At 47.0% G+C, this 18,363-nt stretch overlaps 1 protein-coding gene across 1 annotated transcript in view; it reads left to right on the top strand.

Annotated features, from left to right (window-relative positions):
- LOC146857533 (uncharacterized) overlaps nucleotides 1–18,363 on the top strand; it is an 813,297-nt gene that overhangs the window by 249,281 nt on the left and 545,653 nt on the right. The window contains exon 3 of the mRNA XM_085648075.1: nucleotides 1,693–2,004. Coding sequence (XP_085504201.1) covers nucleotides 1,693–2,004 — 312 coding nt within the window. The remainder of the gene's footprint in view (nucleotides 1–1,692; nucleotides 2,005–18,363) is intronic.

Raw genomic sequence — 18,363 nt, 5'->3', positions numbered from 1 at the left:
TGTGCCTCTTGCTCGATGTATGTGACTATATTGCAGGTCCGGATTGTAGATGAGGTGCTTGTGCCCAATGGATCTAAGACTGTATTGAGCTGTGTAACGCCTGGCCGGCAAATAATGGTGCTCTGTTTGTCCTTATGTGTGAAAATTATAAATAAAGTTTAAAAAAAAATAAAAAAAAAATATTGTCTTTGAAAAGTGTGTTTTGAATTAATTATATCTATATTTCTTTCATTCAAGTGCTTTGTAACCATATACGTGTACCAGGGGACACAAACACTCAACTGGAGTAAATACCATCATAATATTCATTATCTTTTCATCCCAGTCCCAATAATTCCCTTAGTGTCCACTATTTTCATGTCCTCCTGGTATTCTATTGTCAATGTTTTAGGGCTATGCCCTGAGGAAGGAGACCCTTAGTAACATGATGAGAACACAAACTGTTGCTTTTGAAATCAGTGTCACAACCTCCAAGAGGTCTTTAAGAGATCTATAGTAAAATCAAATTTAACACCCTTAAAATGTAATCTTATAAAAAAGTGCCGTAAATTCGAATTACTTCCTATGGTAAACTTTTCACCAATATTTAGTCGCCAGTATTCACCTTAATTAGCATTGCGCTCAAAAATTAATTCCACATTGAAATATTTTTTCTCTATACTATTATGTTACTGTGTGAATCCTAACATCATTTAATGAACAGTCTGTGCTTTCAGATAGTTTTGCCTCTAAATTCGCTTAAAAACATCAGTTGGCAAACAACTCTTTATTTCCCAGACCTGTATCATTCAATAGTTTAACTGTTCAAAATACAGTATCTCTTGAAAGGCTTCTCCCGTCAGTATTTTAACCTTCCACAATGTGGAAGCTCTCGCTCCTTTATTGTAAGTTTAACCGAATTAGCTTTAACTAACTTTTTTACAGTGTAATGACATTGTTATCTAGATATTCGCAGTACGAGTATGGGAGCAACTTTTGTCCCATGTTTGGCGATACTCTTTGTAAATGAATACGTGGCGACACCACAATAATTTTACTTAATTATGGCATTTACTATGATTCACTTTCTTATTAGAAAATAGACATATAATGTTTCTTTTAAAGAAGTGTTAATAACATCTACTATTGATATACAGCTGTCCAAAATCCACAATCTAAGATATGTACATACTAGTTCTTGCCCCTATTTGCATAGATTAAGCCAAATCGATAAAAAAGGCTCCTATATAGTATTTTTAAAGAAAGATATTGTTTGCCTGTAGTTGAACTCTGAAAGCTTTTAATGCTAGGAAGAACCAACCCATCTTAAATCACTGGAGTAATCAGTTTTTTATCTGAGATTGGGAAGGAAGAAAGTATTTAATTGAATCAGGGGCATACTTTTGGTTGTCTAAAGTGGGATTAAACTTTGTAAACCAAGTGACATAGCTGTGATAAACACATGCTGTTAAAAAGGAGCCGAATCTGTACAAGCCCTTGAATTGTTTATATAAGTGGTGAATGACTTAATTTCAAATGCTCTCGGCTTTCTAATGAGAGCATTTCATTGACAATCCAGTATTTTTCCAAGAACTGTTATTGACAACAAACTTAGGAAAAAAACTATTATCATGACATCTCTTAATTAGGTGTGACAATAACATATTTTGTGGTATAGTGACAAACCTGATTCTTAGATTTTTTTTCACACAGCTCAACCAACATCAAGCCTGTCACCCAAAGAGGTTGAAGTAGAAATTGGAACAGAAAAGTCTATCTCTTGTCGGATGGAACGATTTTATCCACAAGATTTTGAGATAAATTGGTGGACAACCAAATATGGTGTCATCGCAAAAGATACCTGCACTGGCTATCCTGAGAAGAACCAAGATGGAACATATAATGTGGCAAGCCATTTAAGACTGCAGCCATCTATTGAAGACAATAACGATGTATACACTTGTATTGTGAAGCACAGGTCATTGTCTGGACCATTAAGACTGAGCACCACTTTGACTGTTAAAGGTAAGATGCACTAAGTTAGTACTTAAATATGGTGCTTCAGAAGCATGCTCGTTCTACTCACTAAAAATGCATCAGAAAATAAATAGTGCCTGAAAACACTGCATGGGGATTCCTTGGTCTATTTATTTTCTAAAAATCCAATGAATAGGTCAGAAGGTGGGGGATGTAGTCAAGACACAATAGTGACATTTACTTCTAGCTACACCCACATGTAGCTACAGGAGAAATGTATAACAAGAGAATGGGGGTAATAATAAACTATCTACCTCAAATGTGGCTGTGATGTATTGAAACATCACTAAGGAACTGGAAATGCGAGGTGCAAATATGATGCTATGGAGAGATGGGAGGCCACTGCATCTCATTATACTCCACTTGATATGCTTATTAAATTTCTAGAATTGCTTCATTCCGCACTAATGACAAAAGCACTGTCTCTCTCCCATCACAGTCTTCTAGTTTCTCTGGAATATCTAGCAGGCATGGAAATACCTTTAATGTTACGTTCAATAGAACTGTTTCCCTGCTCAGACCTTATCCTAACATTCTACTCTAGGATGTTTGCCATTCACAGATAATCACAACACATCCATGTGATTCTAGATCTCTGTCTGTGTGTTTGCTATCATCAGTAAAGTTCTAACTGGCATGTCAGGTGCAGATATTTTTATCAATACATTTTGGGATTATCTTATGCGCTATTGTTTTCTTCACTTTTTATTTCGAGTCCAAATCCAAAGAACCTTTGCAGATTGGATATACACCTTGAATTTAGGGTCTGATTTAGATCTCACTGGATAGGTTACTCTGTCACAACGATGACAGATATCCAATCTGCCGAAATATAAATCCCATAGGATATAATGGTATTCATATTCTGTGTGATGGAGTAACTCGTCTACCGAGATCTAAATCAAGCCTTAAGTCTTTCTCTTTTACAGCAGTCTCTTTGCTCATGGTCTCTGTTCATGATGTGGTCAGGGCAGTTATTTCATACAGAACAGTCTGTTGTGTCAGAGAAAGTAATAGGCTTGTCTCTGGAGAGCAACCCCGGATAAGACTTTTGTCTCAAAAAGTGTTTTCTTTAGAAAGAATGCATTTATAACTCACTCAGTAGCACTACTCCAAAAGGTCAAGTGAAAATGAAGCTTTGATTGATCATGGAGGTTCGGGCCGATTTATCGACAAAGTCTTCTGTCCAAGACATAATATTCTACTAGATCAGAAAAACGTTGTAGAGGCTGTGCTGGAAATAGATGGCACCCCTCTGTCATTGGGAGATTTACAGTCTGAAAATGATTCTCATTTGGGCTCCATGGGCGGGTAGCATCTCATTCGCTGCCCGAGTGACCCGGCAGATCTTCTTGCTTGCCTCATTCTACAGGCAGGGAGTTCTCATCTGTAGTAGTTGCCCAGCTTTCCCCCAGACATGGTGTTTTGAATGTGGCTTCTCACCAATAAGCCACACCCAATCACTGCACTCCCACCTGGGAGGCAACTATACCACTGCACCTTTGAATAATATACACTTTTGAGCATGTCTTACCACCCCTGGCACAGCAAGACTTCAACACAAAACAAACAGCACCTTTTGAAAAGGGGTTTTATTTAACAAAATGCAAAGACTCTATCACTTTTTGAATAAGGCTTGGGGTTTATTACATAATACTCTCTAAACAAAGGCTATCTCAGATACAAAATACATAAGATTCAAATATATGTAGCAAACTTATAATCTAAAGGCATGAATCAATAACTGAGCAAACTATAATACTGATTAATAAACAAGCAATAACTGATATAAGATAAGATACACTGGACGTCCTGCAAGAGATCAGAAAGTTATACATATATATAGAGCAAAGGAGTACTCTGGATGTGCACCTCCCACACCACAAAGAAAACACTCAAATGATCAAAGCCACTGGCCACACATCACAATGGCAATAACCACACAACTAAATACATCACCTGGTGCATACACTGCCCACTTCTGACTGGGGGAATCACAGATGGGGATCAGAGCTCAGCAAGCCAGGGTTCAATCCGAGATCGACACGTCTGCCCTCGCTCGGAATCCAAACTCCCAGTTTCTCAGCCTGCAACCCTCTGCTTTAAACACACTAGAAGATTCGTGAAAGACCTCCTCCTACCGCCAGAGGAATTTTACCAGAACTGGCCAAGTTCCAAGCAAGCATCTCCATGGCAGTAAGGAGCTCTCAAGTCTCTTCCTCCATTCGCACTTCTTCCAGCCTCTGTCTTGACGAAGCTCTCACAAGGCCTTCCACAGTACACTAAACAAAATCAATCGCTCAGGAAAACACCAAGACCTTGAATGTGAATAACCCAAACAACTTGCAAGCACTGCTGTGCATGCAGCAGCAAGGTAGAGTCAGACATGAGGCCCTGTCAAAGGCAAAAGTCAGCACCTATAATTCTCATCCACACAACTTACAAGCACCACTGTGCACACAGAAAAGTTTGAAGCAAGGTAAAGTCAGAAGGCAGGATGACATGAGGCCATGTCAAAGAAAGACAGCAAGATTACAGGATAGAAGAGAAGCAGATATATGCAGGACCATCCTACATTAAGGCTAGGCTAAAATAACACACTAAAGTCAGTTAAAATGGTGGTGGTTGGAGGTCATCATAGGGTGCCAGACTACAAGAGTGGCTCTTTCACTCCACATGGGCACTGGGAGTGGGGGTCAGGCACACTACTGCTGGTGCTAGGACCTGAAGTTGAGGTCCCAGGACCATTTTCATCTTGGGGGATTGTGACAGCACTCCCCCTATATTTGTGTAATCCCCAAAAGGAGATGGGGCACCTGAGGGAAGAAATGAGACTGGGGAGGGGGTTCCACACACGCCCAACCCTGGGTGGAATAAATAAATAATTCTTGAACTGACCCCCAGGCCGTGGCTCACCCCGGGGGTAATTCCTGACCAAGCAGTGGAGCCCCATGCTCTCCCCTTCAGAAAATGGGTCAAAGACAGACAACTTTTAAAAGGCCGTAACTTTTGCCCCATTGGAACTAGTGGCCTAAATACTGGTATGCCTGGCAGGGAGCTGTTTCCACTGTCTCCCTGAGCCATCTCTCATCCTGGTCATTATCTCTGGGCGCTGAAGTCCAGATCTTTCCCAAAACTGGTCCTGATGGAGTGTTAGGAGTCGGCCTCAATGGGTAAAGAAGGTTTTGCATTTCAGTTGTACATGGCGTGTGCAGTCCCAGGATCCAGTCCTAGGTTGCCACATCACCTCTCCACCCCTGTCCCAAACCTCCTGCACAGCATGCTGAGACATTTCAAGATGGCTTCATCCAGAAGTCACTGGCCACATGTGCTCTTTGGTTCTCAGTGCCGCCCCTTGCTGACATCACAGCCAGGGACTTTCCCATCAAATCTTCAAAGAGAAGACACCTCTTGTGTTGGCTGCAATTATCTGGGCTTCCTCCTTGTTCGGTTGGCCTGGCAACTCACTGATTTGATTTTGGCACACATCATCCACCCACTTTTGATATGCCACTGGACTTTGTAGGCCAAAGAGAAGTGAAACTGAACTTTAAGGCAGTTTTCCTCTATGTGTTTAATAATGTGTCACTGCAGACAAAACAATAAACCACACAGACTTTTCCTATGAGTGTACACTAACATTATAAGGCCTACCCCAGGTCACTTTCTAATCCTAGAGAGTCCCCACTATGCCAGGCTACCTGTGTGCAGTTACTGGGCTGCACACAACGGTAGTATCACATGCACAGCCCACACACACGGGTACACATGTTCACGGGTAACCAGGCAAAGGCCCTTACCGTAGCTGCGTCATAGCAGCCTTATCTTAAAAATTGAACAATGGCAGTAAACGTGCGCAATTTACCATGCTAGTATAGTGGGTGAGACACGTAGTGAGACTCACCTACAGTAAAAATTCCAAAACCGGGTGATCCAAAAAGCAAAAAATCTGCCCGTATTAAATGGGTGGAACACATCTTGCAACAGGTATTTATATTTTTCAACCCAGTGCCAAATGGCAAGTATAGGCCATGTATCGATTATAGAGAACTAAACGTGATTACTATGCAAAAATAGACATTCCATACCCTTCTTCTCAGTATTATTGGATCAGGTGAAAACAGTTAAACACGTCTCTAAAATAGGCCTCAGAAGAGCTTCAATCTGGTTCATGGGATGCTATCTTTCACTCTCTAAATACGACTACTGTGATTATGTATGTTTTTCTGTCAAAATCTGTTTAGTGAATTTTATTCACAGGGTGCAAACATTTTATAAAAACCATACTGCGTTCAATCCTTCTTCACAGGAGCATAATCCATGCATTCTATAGATATAGTAGAGGCACAGTTTAGTGACAAGCTTCGTATTGCTCCCGCGATCAAATCTGAGAGGAGAACCCTGCGCAGAGTCCGAATGTGCACATATTATCCTCCATACAAGTGAAGCGCAGGGCCCAAAAGCTGAACTCTTAATTTTTTTTAACACCCTCATATGTAGAGGAACAAACCACCAGTGGATAAGTGAAAAGAAAGAGGTGAAAAAGAAAAAACCCAACCAAACCCAGGAAAACACATAGGCTTATAGTCTTATATGTGGAGAGGGGTCGAGAAGTAAGCCCCCCCGCGACCTCAACCTCGGTGGAGAGGAGTCCCCTATTAAATCAGGAAGAGATGTAATTCTCTTAGCCTCGGACTGCATGCAAAAAGAGGGAGCCCCTCCGATAAATAGCTGGCTAGCAGGTTCCAAACATAGTCAAAGCCCTTACGAGAGTCATCAACGGTGTCAGACAATCATTCCAGGGCCAATGTGCACCATAAGCGGGCATGGCATTGTGTGAGTGAGGGAGCTTCCGGCGTCTTCCAGGCTGCCGCCAGAGACATCTTGGCCGTACCTAGACATAGCCACATGATGGACCGGTCCTCCTGGGTCTGATATTTGAGAATTGTATTGCGAACTCCCAGGAGTATATGTTCCATGGAGTCGCCTATCGGGTACCCTAGTATTAGCCTGATCTGGGACAGTATTTCCTTCCAAAAGGGCTGTATAGCCGGGCAATCCCACCATATATGTTTAAAGTCCCCCAGGAGGCCACAACCTCGCCAGCAGCGATCAGTCGTGTTGGAAAAAATTGAATGTAGCTTTTGTGGGTAGAGGTACCAGTCGTATAATGTTTTTTCTGGGCCTTATCTATAAGGTGAAATACCCTGCGAAGATTGTTGTGGGTATGGCACCCTTTAATAAACCCTGATTGGTCGGGGTAAATAAGAGGGGGTAGAATTTTCTCTAGTCTAGTAGCCAGGATTTTTGAGTAAAGCTTTGCATCTAGATTTAACAGAGCGATAGGTCTGTAGGAGGAATATTTTTGAGGGTCTTTACCCGTCTTTGGGTTTATCGATATCAGGGCTTCCCCCATAGAGGTTGACACCGCTTGGCTTGCCGCAATATTATTAAATAGGATAGTGAGCTGAGGAGTTAGTTCAGTGGCAGAGGTTCAATAGAACTGCACCGTAAACCCATCTGGGCCTGGAGCTTTATGTCGCTTGAGATAGTCAATGGCTGCCTGCACTTCCGCCTGGGATATGGCGCAGCCCAACTCCTCGTTGGTTGATGCTGGGACCTGAGGAAGTTCCAAAGCATCTAGGTATTGTGTCTGGTCCGTCACCTGGGGGGTTTCTGCCTGGTATAGTGTGCTGTAAAAATCGTGGTACACTCTGGCTTTCCCCTCCTCACTGGTGTGTGTGACCTCATTCCTGTCAATGATTTGCTTTACATAGCCTTTCTCCTGTTTAACCCTTAGCTGCCTTGCTTAGAGAGAGCCTACCTTATCCTTTTCCTCATATCCAGGGGCCTGGAGCCTCAATAACGTATTTTCCGCTATATTAGTGTAGATGGCATTCAACGCTCCCCTGAGAGCTGTGACTGTTCTAAGGGCTGGAGCCGAGGGTGTGCCCTTATGGGTTTTTCTGCCTTGAGCAACTCTTGTTCCAACTCTGACCGTTCCTTTGTCTGGAGGTTCTTGAGGGAGGTGACTTAAAAGCATCCCAGTTCTTTGCGGCAAAGGTGTCCGCGGGATTGTTAATTGTGAAGAAATCCCTAATAGCTTTACGGAGGTCATCTCTGTGTAATCTATCCCTGCACAGCACCTCTGGTCAGTTTAGAGCATGGGGCTGGCCAATTTAATACACAGGTCCCGGGAGCATGGTCCGAGATAGCTATGGGGAGGAAGAGGGAGGTTGTGCATGCATGTATGAGTTATTGACTAATAAAAATATTGTCTATCTTCGAGTACGACCTGTGGGCGTGTGAAAAGAAGGAATAGTCACACATTTTGGTATTAAGGGTCCTCCAGATGTCTAATAGACCCAGTTGTTGTATGGATAATTTCAGTGCCTTGCTGAACACTCCGCACCCTTCCCGGCTCTCTGTGGATGCGTAGTGTTCATCTGTGAGTCCCAGACGAGATTAAAATCTCCCATGAGAACAATTTCCCCCGAAGTGAATCCCGCTAGGAACATGAGAAAGGCCGAGAGAAACTCTGCCTGTCCTACTTTAGGTGCGTACACTGCGGCTATCGTGCAGGGCCTGCCCAGTAACAAGCCCCAAACCATGATAAATCTCCCCTCCTTGTCGCTTTCCGAGGCTTCATGGTGAAAATGAGCTGTGGAATGGAACAACAGGGCAACTCCATTTTGTTTTTTGGAGCTAGCTGCCCGAAATATATGGGGATAGTGTCTATGCTTCAGTTGTGCTTCCTCTCCCATTTTAAGATGTGTCTCCTGCACAGCCACCACTTGAGGACCCTGATCCCCATAGAAATTTCCAGAAGCGTTGCCTTTTGTTAGGGGAATTAAGGCCCCTAACATTCCATAACATTAATTTAACCCCCATCCGCCCTTCGTCCTGACGTAAGCAGTAGCGGGGAACCCCCGTCTCCTTCCCCGCACCTCCCTATTACGTTTAGGTTGGTGATCCCTGCGTAAAACATGTAACAAAACAATTACATGAATTACATGGACGGTTTGGTGTGGACGGTGGCAGCATCTACACAAGCTGTGTTGATGCGTTACAGGAGGCGTGAGTGAATTTGCGCGACACTCGTTTCTTACTGCAGAGGATTTTTCTATTTTAATAGCACTAATTCAAATTTTAAATTAAGCCATAGGGCAGCGCAATATCGTTAATCCCCCCTCTACTTACTCGTATTGGCCGATAGGAAGTCTGGGTCAGCTGACAGCCTGCACGCCTCGGTCCGACTCGGTGACTATCACCGTTGAGCGGAGGGCGGACACGCAGACCCAGTCACTTCCGCTTTAGGGGCGGTTAGCGCTCTAGCTTCGGCGTCTCAGGACTACAAAGGGAGCGAGGAACGACTGGCTCTGACGGTTTGGTGTGGACGGTGGCAGCGTCTACACAAGCTGTGTTGATGCGTTACAGGAGGCGTGAGTGAATTTGCGCGACACACGTTTCTTACTGCAGAGGATTTTTCAATTTTAATAGCACTAATTCAAATTTTAAATTAAGCCATAGGGCAGCGCAATAGCGTTAATCCCCCCTCTACTTACTCGTATTGGCCGATAGGAAGTCTGGGTCAGCTGACAGCCTGCACGCCTCGGTCTGACTCGGTGACTATCACCGTTGAGCGGAGGGTGGACAGGCAGACCCAGTCACTTCCGCTTTAGGGGCGGTTAGCGCTCTAGCTTCGGCGTCTCAGGACTACAAAGGGAGCGAGGAACGACTGGCTCTGACGGTTTGGTGTGGACGGTGGCAGCGTCTACACAAGCTGTGTTGATGCGTTACAGGAGGCGTGAGTGAATTTGCGCGACACACGTTTCTTACTGCAGAGGATTTTTCAATTTTAATAGCACTAATTCAAATTTTAAATTAAGCCATAGGGCAGCGCAATATCGTTAATCCCCCCTCTACTTACTCGTATTGGCCGATAGGAAGTCTGGGTCAGCTGACAGCCTGCACGCCTCGGTCCGACTCGGTGACTATCACCGTTGAGCGGAGGGCGGACAGGCAGACCCAGTCACTTCCGCTTTAGGGGCGGTTAGCGCTCTAGCTTCGGCGTCTCAGGACTACAAAGGGTGCTCGTCACTCTAAGCGCGCAGCGGTTGCGCGCAGGGGTGTGCCTAAGAACGCGCCTAAGACAAGCCAAAGAGAAGCCCGTCTGCGCCCGTCCGCGACTGGACGAGGCTAGGGGCTAGAGGATATGGCCGCGAGTGTTGCCCAGCTGCCTGCTTGCGTGAAACCTTTGGTAAAATACTCCTCATTAGAGCTGTTGCGTATCCGTAAGCCTGTACTTCAGGGTTGCACGGGAGGGGAAGGATGCCTACTGGAGGGTCCTTTTTCATGTCGGAAATGTCAATATCAAGCCTCTGCTGATCACTTACAAATCGCACCGCATGAAATACCACCTATAGCTACTCTCCCACATGACTCCCGTAAGAGTCGTAATCTTCTCTGCAATATTAGATCGCTGTCTAAACATCATAGTGAAGTGTGGGATATGATTGCTTCATCTCAGCCTGAACTCTGTTATTTGACAGAAACATGGCTAAAACCGCACTCTGTACCAGCCATCACATTAGGGTTCCCAGAGGGCTATAAAATAGCCAGACTTGACCGACCTACCAAGATAGGAGGAGGCATTTCCATTGTGTATAAAAATAGTCTATTAGTAACCATCTTAGAGGAAATGAGTACCCCGGTCTTAGAAATTCTTGTATTCAAAATCAGCTTTTCCAAGAATATCTGCTACAAAGGGGCACTGGTTTATCGACCTCCCGGACCTTATACCAGCTTTAACATCTTGTTGCTGGAGATACTGGCCAGACACATTGACCCCGAGAACGAGTTTTTGCTTTTAGGAGACTTTAACATGCACTGTGACCTCAAGGATAACGCTGAGGCACAATCTTTACTAACTGACATGTCCGTGTTGGGATTAACTTTAATGAATACTGGTCCCACTCACCTGGCAGGACGTACTTTGGATCTCATCTTCTCAAACAAACCTAATACCCTGCTATGTGGCTCTTCCACGCAGGTCAATTGGACAGATCACTTTATCTTGGAATTTTTTACCTCATATTTAGGTAAAACCCCCCCCCCAGGCACAAGCCCTTCCCACTAGACGTAGACCATGGCACAAGATTACTCCAGAAATATTTCAGGAACACTTTTCTGGATGCCCCATTTCTCTTGGAGAGAATGTTTATAAAGCATTAGACCGTTATAATCGGGCGATACTTCAGGTGGTAAACAGGATTGCTCCTATGAAAACCTATAAACCTCGTCTAGCCCGTAAACAAGAGGTATGGTTTACGGAACACCTGAGATCCCTTAAACAGCAGGCGAGGAAACTAGAAAAGGTGTGGAGATTAACCCATGACAACATGGATAAGAATCATTTTTGGGCAGCTCTTTCTAAATATCATAAGGAAATTCATAATGCCTGGAAATCCCACATACAGGCCTTTCTGTTAGCTGCAGGAAATACCCCCAGGATCTTATACCAAACTTTACATTCATTTGTGAAACCAGCAGCTTGTGAAACTCTGGAATTGGCTTCACAACAACTCTGTAATGAAGTTGCTCAGTTTTTTACAAATAAAATAAATAAGATTCATGACGATATTTTAAATTCCTATCCACCCATCATTGATGATACTCTATCACCTATGGAACAGGATAAAGAGATAGGTATCACACACCTGCAATCCTTTTCCCCTATCTCCTTGATTGAGACAGAATGTTATCTGGGTCAGATTAAAAGCGGAAGTCCCTCAGATATTATCCCAGCCAGAATTTTTCCGATTGTAGGAAAAAGCATGAGTCCTCAGATTCAAAGTCTCATTAACCTTTCCCTGACTGAGGGGCAAGTTCCAAGGGAATGGAAAAAAGCACTGGTAAGGCCCATTAGAAAAAACTCTTCCATTCCCTGGACTGACTTATCCAATCTGAGGCCTATCTCACTACTCCCTTTTTTAGGGAAGGTTATAGAGAAACATGTCAACAAGCAGGTTTCACAGTACATAGAACAGTTTGACAAGCTTGACAGGTCTCAGTTTGGCTTTAGACCCAGACACAGTACTGAATCCGCTCTGCTATCGGTGACAGATGACCTTCACATGTATCAGGATCGAGGGTATTCGGCGATCCTGGTACTGTTGGATTTATCGGCGGCGTTCGATACAATATCTCACAATATCTTAATCGAACGTCTGACCGCAATTGGAATTGAGAGCACAGCGTTAACCTGGCTAAAGAGTTTTCTGTCTGACCGCACCCAAACTGTCAGCATGGGCACATTCAGGTCGACAGAAACTCATATCACCAAGGGGGTGCCACAGGGCTCTTGTCTAAGCCCTACCTTGTTTAACATCTATGTGGCACCCCTGGCCAACATATTGAGAGACTTTGGGTTTGTCCCTGTCTCCTATGCTGACGATACGCAGCTCCTATTCCCTTTTAAACATCTTACCGACGAAGTGAGGGTGGCCTTCTCAGATGGCATGAAAGCTGTTGCAAATTGGATGAAATCTAACTACCTCCAATGCAACGTAAATAAGACCGAAGTAATGCTTTTTGGGGAGGTCAGAAATCTGTGGACTTCAGAGTGGTGGCCATGTGAACTGGGCCAAGTACCTGAACCCAAATTGGTCGTAAAAAACCTAGGGGTCCGTCTTGATCATGAGCTCACTTATAAACAACATGGCAATTGGGTTTTCGGCCAATGCTTTCATGTTATTGGACTCTTACGCAAAGTGTTTCCACTATTACCTGATTCCACTAGAAAAACGTTGGTTCAGGCACTAGTATTGAGTCGCTTGGATTACTGCAATGGACTCCTGCTGTCAGCTAACCAGGGAGTCCTAGCAAAACTCCAAGTAATACAAAACACTGCGGCAAGACTTGTGATGAATGCCCCCCCAAGAACACCTTCTAAACCACTCCTTGACAAATTACACTGGCTCCCTGTTTGTAAAAGGATTACGTTTATGACATGCTGTATTATCCATAGAACCATACATGGCTCTGAACCTTCCTATTGGAAAGATAAATTCACTCCCTATAATCCCACTCGGCTTCTTAGGTCCATAAGCCAACTTCGACTTAAAGTACCGACCATCAAGAGGAGCAGACAAGGTGGGAAAGCCTTGTCTGTGGCAGGCCCGACTTTATGGAATAAACTTCCTCTTGAGCTAAGGCAATGTTCTGAACTCTTGGTTTTTAGGAAAAAACTCAAAACGTTTCTATTTTAGTATTTCATCCACCGTTTTGTTCTATATGCTGCATTGTGCTGAGCTGTTTCCTTCCGTCTCCTGTAGCTGCCAACTTTTCTCTCTCTATTCTTTTCCTGTGCGCAGAGATACTCTTATGCAAGAGTCGATTCTAGCGCGATATAAATCTATAAATAAAAAATAAATAAATGAAAAACATGAACTGTTCAAGAGTCTTCAAATCCCCTTGGGACCGTATCCTAGGAAGGCTACTGGGGCAAGACCACTCCCTCACCCAGAGCCCCGTGAGAGATCTCTGGAAGACCTTGTCCCTGGCATAGTCACTTCTCAGATCCGGCCATCGATGCGGCGCTTGTCGGCTAATGTGATCTGGTTTGCGACAATAGAAAGAGGAAAATCAAAGGGGGAGGAGATCCCTTCATCATCCCTGTCCCCTTTCTAGGGGGATCCAAGCACCTCGGGGAGGGCTCTAAAGTGTCCTCAGCCTGCTCGGGTAGGCAGACTCTTCTGTATGTTGAACAGAGTGTGAGATGGGTATGTATTCTCATTACAATAACTTCTTGGTTGCTTTCCTAGGTGTCTGCCTGGCCCCCGTAGCTCCCTGGCCTGTGGGTCTATCGTTGAAGGCTTCATTTGGCGATGTCTCTTTTTGTGGCGAAGGTCTCCTCAGACCGAGTAGGGCCGCCGCCCCTTCCACCTCCGTGAAGTGCTGGTGCTTGTTATTTAAGGAGAAGGCCAAACCGAATGGGTAGGTCCACCTATATCTAATGTGGCACTCCCTCAGTGCAGATGTGATCAGTCGAAATTGTTGGTGCCTCATCAGCGTGGCCTGGGCGACATCCTGGAATAGCACACAGGTCGCTCCATGGTATTCCACCAGGTCTCTGTCCCGGGCTTTTCGGAGCACCAGTTTCTTGACCTTAAAGGAGGTGAATTTGGCTAGGATGTCTCTCTGCTGTTGGTTTCTCCCCTGCAAAGCCGGGCCCACCCTGTGGACGCATTCTAGAAGCCCTTCGGGTGCCCCCTCGCCTATAATGCTGGTGAACAGGCCCACCATGTATGCCTTCATGTCTGTTCCTTCTTTCCCTTCCTCCAGGCCCGTACCCTTATGTTTGCTCTTCGGGAGCAGTTCTCCAGGTCCTCACACTTGAGAAGCGCTGAGTTCAACTGGACAGTAAGGGATTCTGCCCCCTCCTCTAGCGTTTGGAGTCGGCCTTCCAGATCTTGGCATTTGGCTTCTAGGTAGAGGGTGCGCGCCCCAATTGAGTCCACGTCCGCCTGAAGTGCAATAATTTTGGTGCCCATTTCCGATTTGAAGGATTTAAAGGAGGCTCCTATGTCCGCCTTTATGCCTTCTCTAAGCTCTCTTTTGAAGTCTTTCAGGGTTGCAAGGAGGTCCTCTCGGGTGAGCGCCATTCTTCCTGACCCATGGACGTCCTCCTCCTCCTGCACCTATCCTGCTTTGGGCACCCCAAAGTAGCTGGAGACCTTGTTGGCCGGCCCTTTTTTGGGTGGCATAGGGGCAGCTCTGCGTCACACCTCGCAGCCCTCCGCTCTAAAGCCGCAGGATAAGAGGGGGAGAACATTTCTGGCGAGAGAAATCTGTAATGGCAATAGGGTCAAGGCACACATCCCCACCTCTTGGTGGGCCGCACGTTTCTTTTGTGGCTGCCGGAGTATGGCGTCCCCCCGTCCGCATGGAGCATGGGCTCTGTTGTTACTCTTTGCGCTGGACTTTGCATGCTCTAGCCTGGATGACAGCAGGTGCCATCTTAGGGTCAGTCAGCCAGGTATCTCTTTCGGGGGTTCTCCCCTCCCTTGGCGCGCAGTGTGGCCCAACAGAACCGGTCCGGGTAGATCACCCTCTTCTCGGCTTGTCCTCAGCCTGGCGAGCTTATTGCCTGCAGTCCCAGCGGTTACTCGCACTTCTGGGAGGGGCCCCTCTCACTGTCTTATGCAGTCTGGATCTTAGGGCCTGTTAGCCGCGTCGGGGTCTCTCAGCATCAGTCGCACTCTATCGGGTGCGAAAGCTCAACCAGCGGGCCTCTCGTGGGAACCAACGAGGTCCATGCCTCCGGGGAAACTCCATGGCAGCTGGATGATGCTGCCATGCGCGGCCACCATTTCAGGAGCTCGGGTGCGCTGTCCAATCTCTTGTACCGACTGCCTCTTTGATATTGGGGTCCCCGATCCAACTGCCAGGCCTCCGGTGTCCCGGGTATGCTGCCCAATTGTCTGTGCCCCTTCCGGCCAGCAGGTAACGAATAGTTTTAGCCGCAACGGGATCCGTCCGCCATCTTAGCTAAGCGACCGCGGTCCCGATAATCTTACCAAAAAGTCATTTTGGGCCCCCGCTCACCCATAATAGTTGTCCTGGGGAGGTCTCTGCTGATTAAAAGTCCAGTCCCCGCTCTTCTTTAGCCATCTGCCTGGGACTGGATGGAGCTATTCATACTCTCACAGGGCTCTGTCACAGAGCCGAGCGAAGTCAAGTCTTTGCGGCCATGATGGTTGGCCGATTATGTATTTTTATTGTGTTTAGGCGTTTGAACACAACAGGCATGAACCATTGTCATTAGCATTAAGTCGATAGGTGTTCCGAGTGGATTAAAAATTCATGGATACACGTCAATCAAAGTCCTTCCACAAAACTACAAGACAACGCAGTACATTATAATGGCGAAGAGACCCTTCTCCTGCCGAAACTACAGTTTCACCAGCATCCTTCACGCCAATCCACCCACCTTGAAAGAACGCAACCACCTCACATGCATTCTTCTCAACACCCGCTCACCCCCAAACACGCCGTTGAACTCTGGGACCTACTCGACTCAACCTCTCCAGACGTCGCCTTCCTGACGGAGACCTGGATGAACCCCTCCTCGGCACCCGACATCGCCATAGACATCCCGGACGGCTACAAGATCACCCGCAGGGACCGCACCAACGGAACAGGAGGAGGAATCGCCATCGTCCACAGGAACACTCTCATAGTCTCGACCAACACCGAGGACACCCTCAGCACCGCCGAACACCTGCACTTCCAGATCCACACCGATTCCAACACCACCCTCAGAGGAACCCTCGTCTACAGACCCCCAGACCCCGGCCACAGTTCAGTGACTTCATCGCCGACTTCGTCAGTACACACGCCCTCGCCTCCACAGACTACATCCTCCTCAGGGACCTGAACTTCCACCTCGAGAACAACAACGACACCAACTCCACCTCCCTGATCAACAACCTCGCCAACCTTGGACTCAGACAGCTCGTCACAACACCCACCTACTCCGCCGGCCACACGCTTGACCCCATCTTCTCCGCAAGCTCCCACGTCTCCTTCAGCCACACCACCGAACTCCACTGGACCGACCATTGATGCATCCATTTCACCTTCCGGAAACCCACTATGCACCACCGCACCCAACAGATCCCTCGCCGCTGCTGGAGCAAAGTCACTGAAGACCAGCTAACCACCACCCTCGCCTGGAGCACACCCACTGACCCCAGCGACCCTGACTGCGGCAACACCCTCGCACTGATGAAGAAACCCTCCAACAGACACACCAGCAAGAAAGTCAGCTGGTTCAACGAGGACCTCCAGGCCTCCAAGAAAACATGCAGAAAACTAAAGAAGAAATAGCACCGTGAACCAACACCGGACAACTACGCAGCCCACAAGAACGCCACCCACAGACACCATCACCTCATCAGATCGGCCAAAAGGGCCTCCTTCAATGACCGCCTAGATGACAACGCACACAACAGCAAAGAGCTCTTCAACATCGTGAAGGAACTCGCCAACCCCAGCTCCAACACCAACAACATCCCACCCTCACAAGACCTGTGTGACTCCCTTGCCACCTTCTTCCATCGCAAGATCGCAGACATCCACGACAGCTTCAGTGTCACAACCGCCCCGACAGCCACCGAGACCTCCGTCCCCACGGCCTCCACACCGATCCCCTGCTCTCCTGGACCAACATAAGCGACGACGACACCATCAAAATCATGAACACCATCCACTCCGGATCTCCGTCAGACCCATGCCCACACCACATCTTGAACAAAGCCAGCACCACCATCGCACCCCATCTCCGGCCCATCTCCCTGCTCCCGTTCCCAGCGAAGGTCATTAAGAAGACCGTCAACCGACAACTGACCCGCTACCTCGAAGAGCATCCTGGACCCGTCTCAGTCCGGATTCCACAGCGACCACAGCACCAAAACCGCCCTCATCGCCGCCACTGATGACATCAGGGCCATGCTGGACAACGGGGTAACCGCAGCTCTCATCCTTTCAGCCGCTGTCGACACGGTCTGCCACCACACCCTACGCACACGCCTCTACGCCGCTGTGATCCGAGACAAGGCCCTGGACTGGATCACCTCCTTCCTCTCCGGCAGAACCCAGAGCGTCCGCCTCCCCCTTTCTGCTCATAAACCACCGAGATCATCTGCGGCGTACCCTAGGGCTCATCCCTCAGCCCAACGCTGTTCAACATCTACATGGCACCGTACGCCCACGTCGTCTACACGACCTCAACATCATCTCATACACCGATGACACCCAGCTGATCCTATTCCTCACCAAGGACCCCCTCACCGCCAAAACCAACCTCTGTGAAGGAATGAAAGCCGTCGCCGAGTGGATGAAGAACAGCCGTCTGAAGCTAAACTCGGACAAGACTGAAGTCCTCGGCTCCACCCCCTCGGCCTGGGACGACTCTTGGTGGCCGACCGCACTGGGAACAGCACCAACACCCACCGACCACGCACGCAACCTGGGGTTCATCCTCGATTCTACTCTCTCCATGACAAAGCAGGTCAACACCATCTCATCCTCCTGCCTCAACACCCTCCGCATGCTCCGCAAGATCTACAGGTGGATCCCTACCGAAACAAGAAGAACGGTCACACAAGCCCTCGTCAGCAGCAGGTTGGATTATGAAAACACCCTCTACGCAGGAACCTTGGCCAAATTACTGAAACGACTACAACGTATTCAGAACGCCTCTGCACGCCTGATCCTCGACATCCCTCGCTGCAGCCACATCACAACCCACCTGAGAGACCTGCACTGGCTCCCCGTCAACAA

This window comes from Triturus cristatus, chromosome 3_2 (assembly GCF_964204655.1).
Source record: "Triturus cristatus chromosome 3_2, aTriCri1.1, whole genome shotgun sequence".
Classification (NCBI taxonomy): Eukaryota; Metazoa; Chordata; class Amphibia; order Caudata; family Salamandridae; genus Triturus; species Triturus cristatus.
The sequence above is the reverse complement of the archived record's forward strand: the minus strand, read 5'-3'. Positions and strand labels throughout refer to the sequence as shown.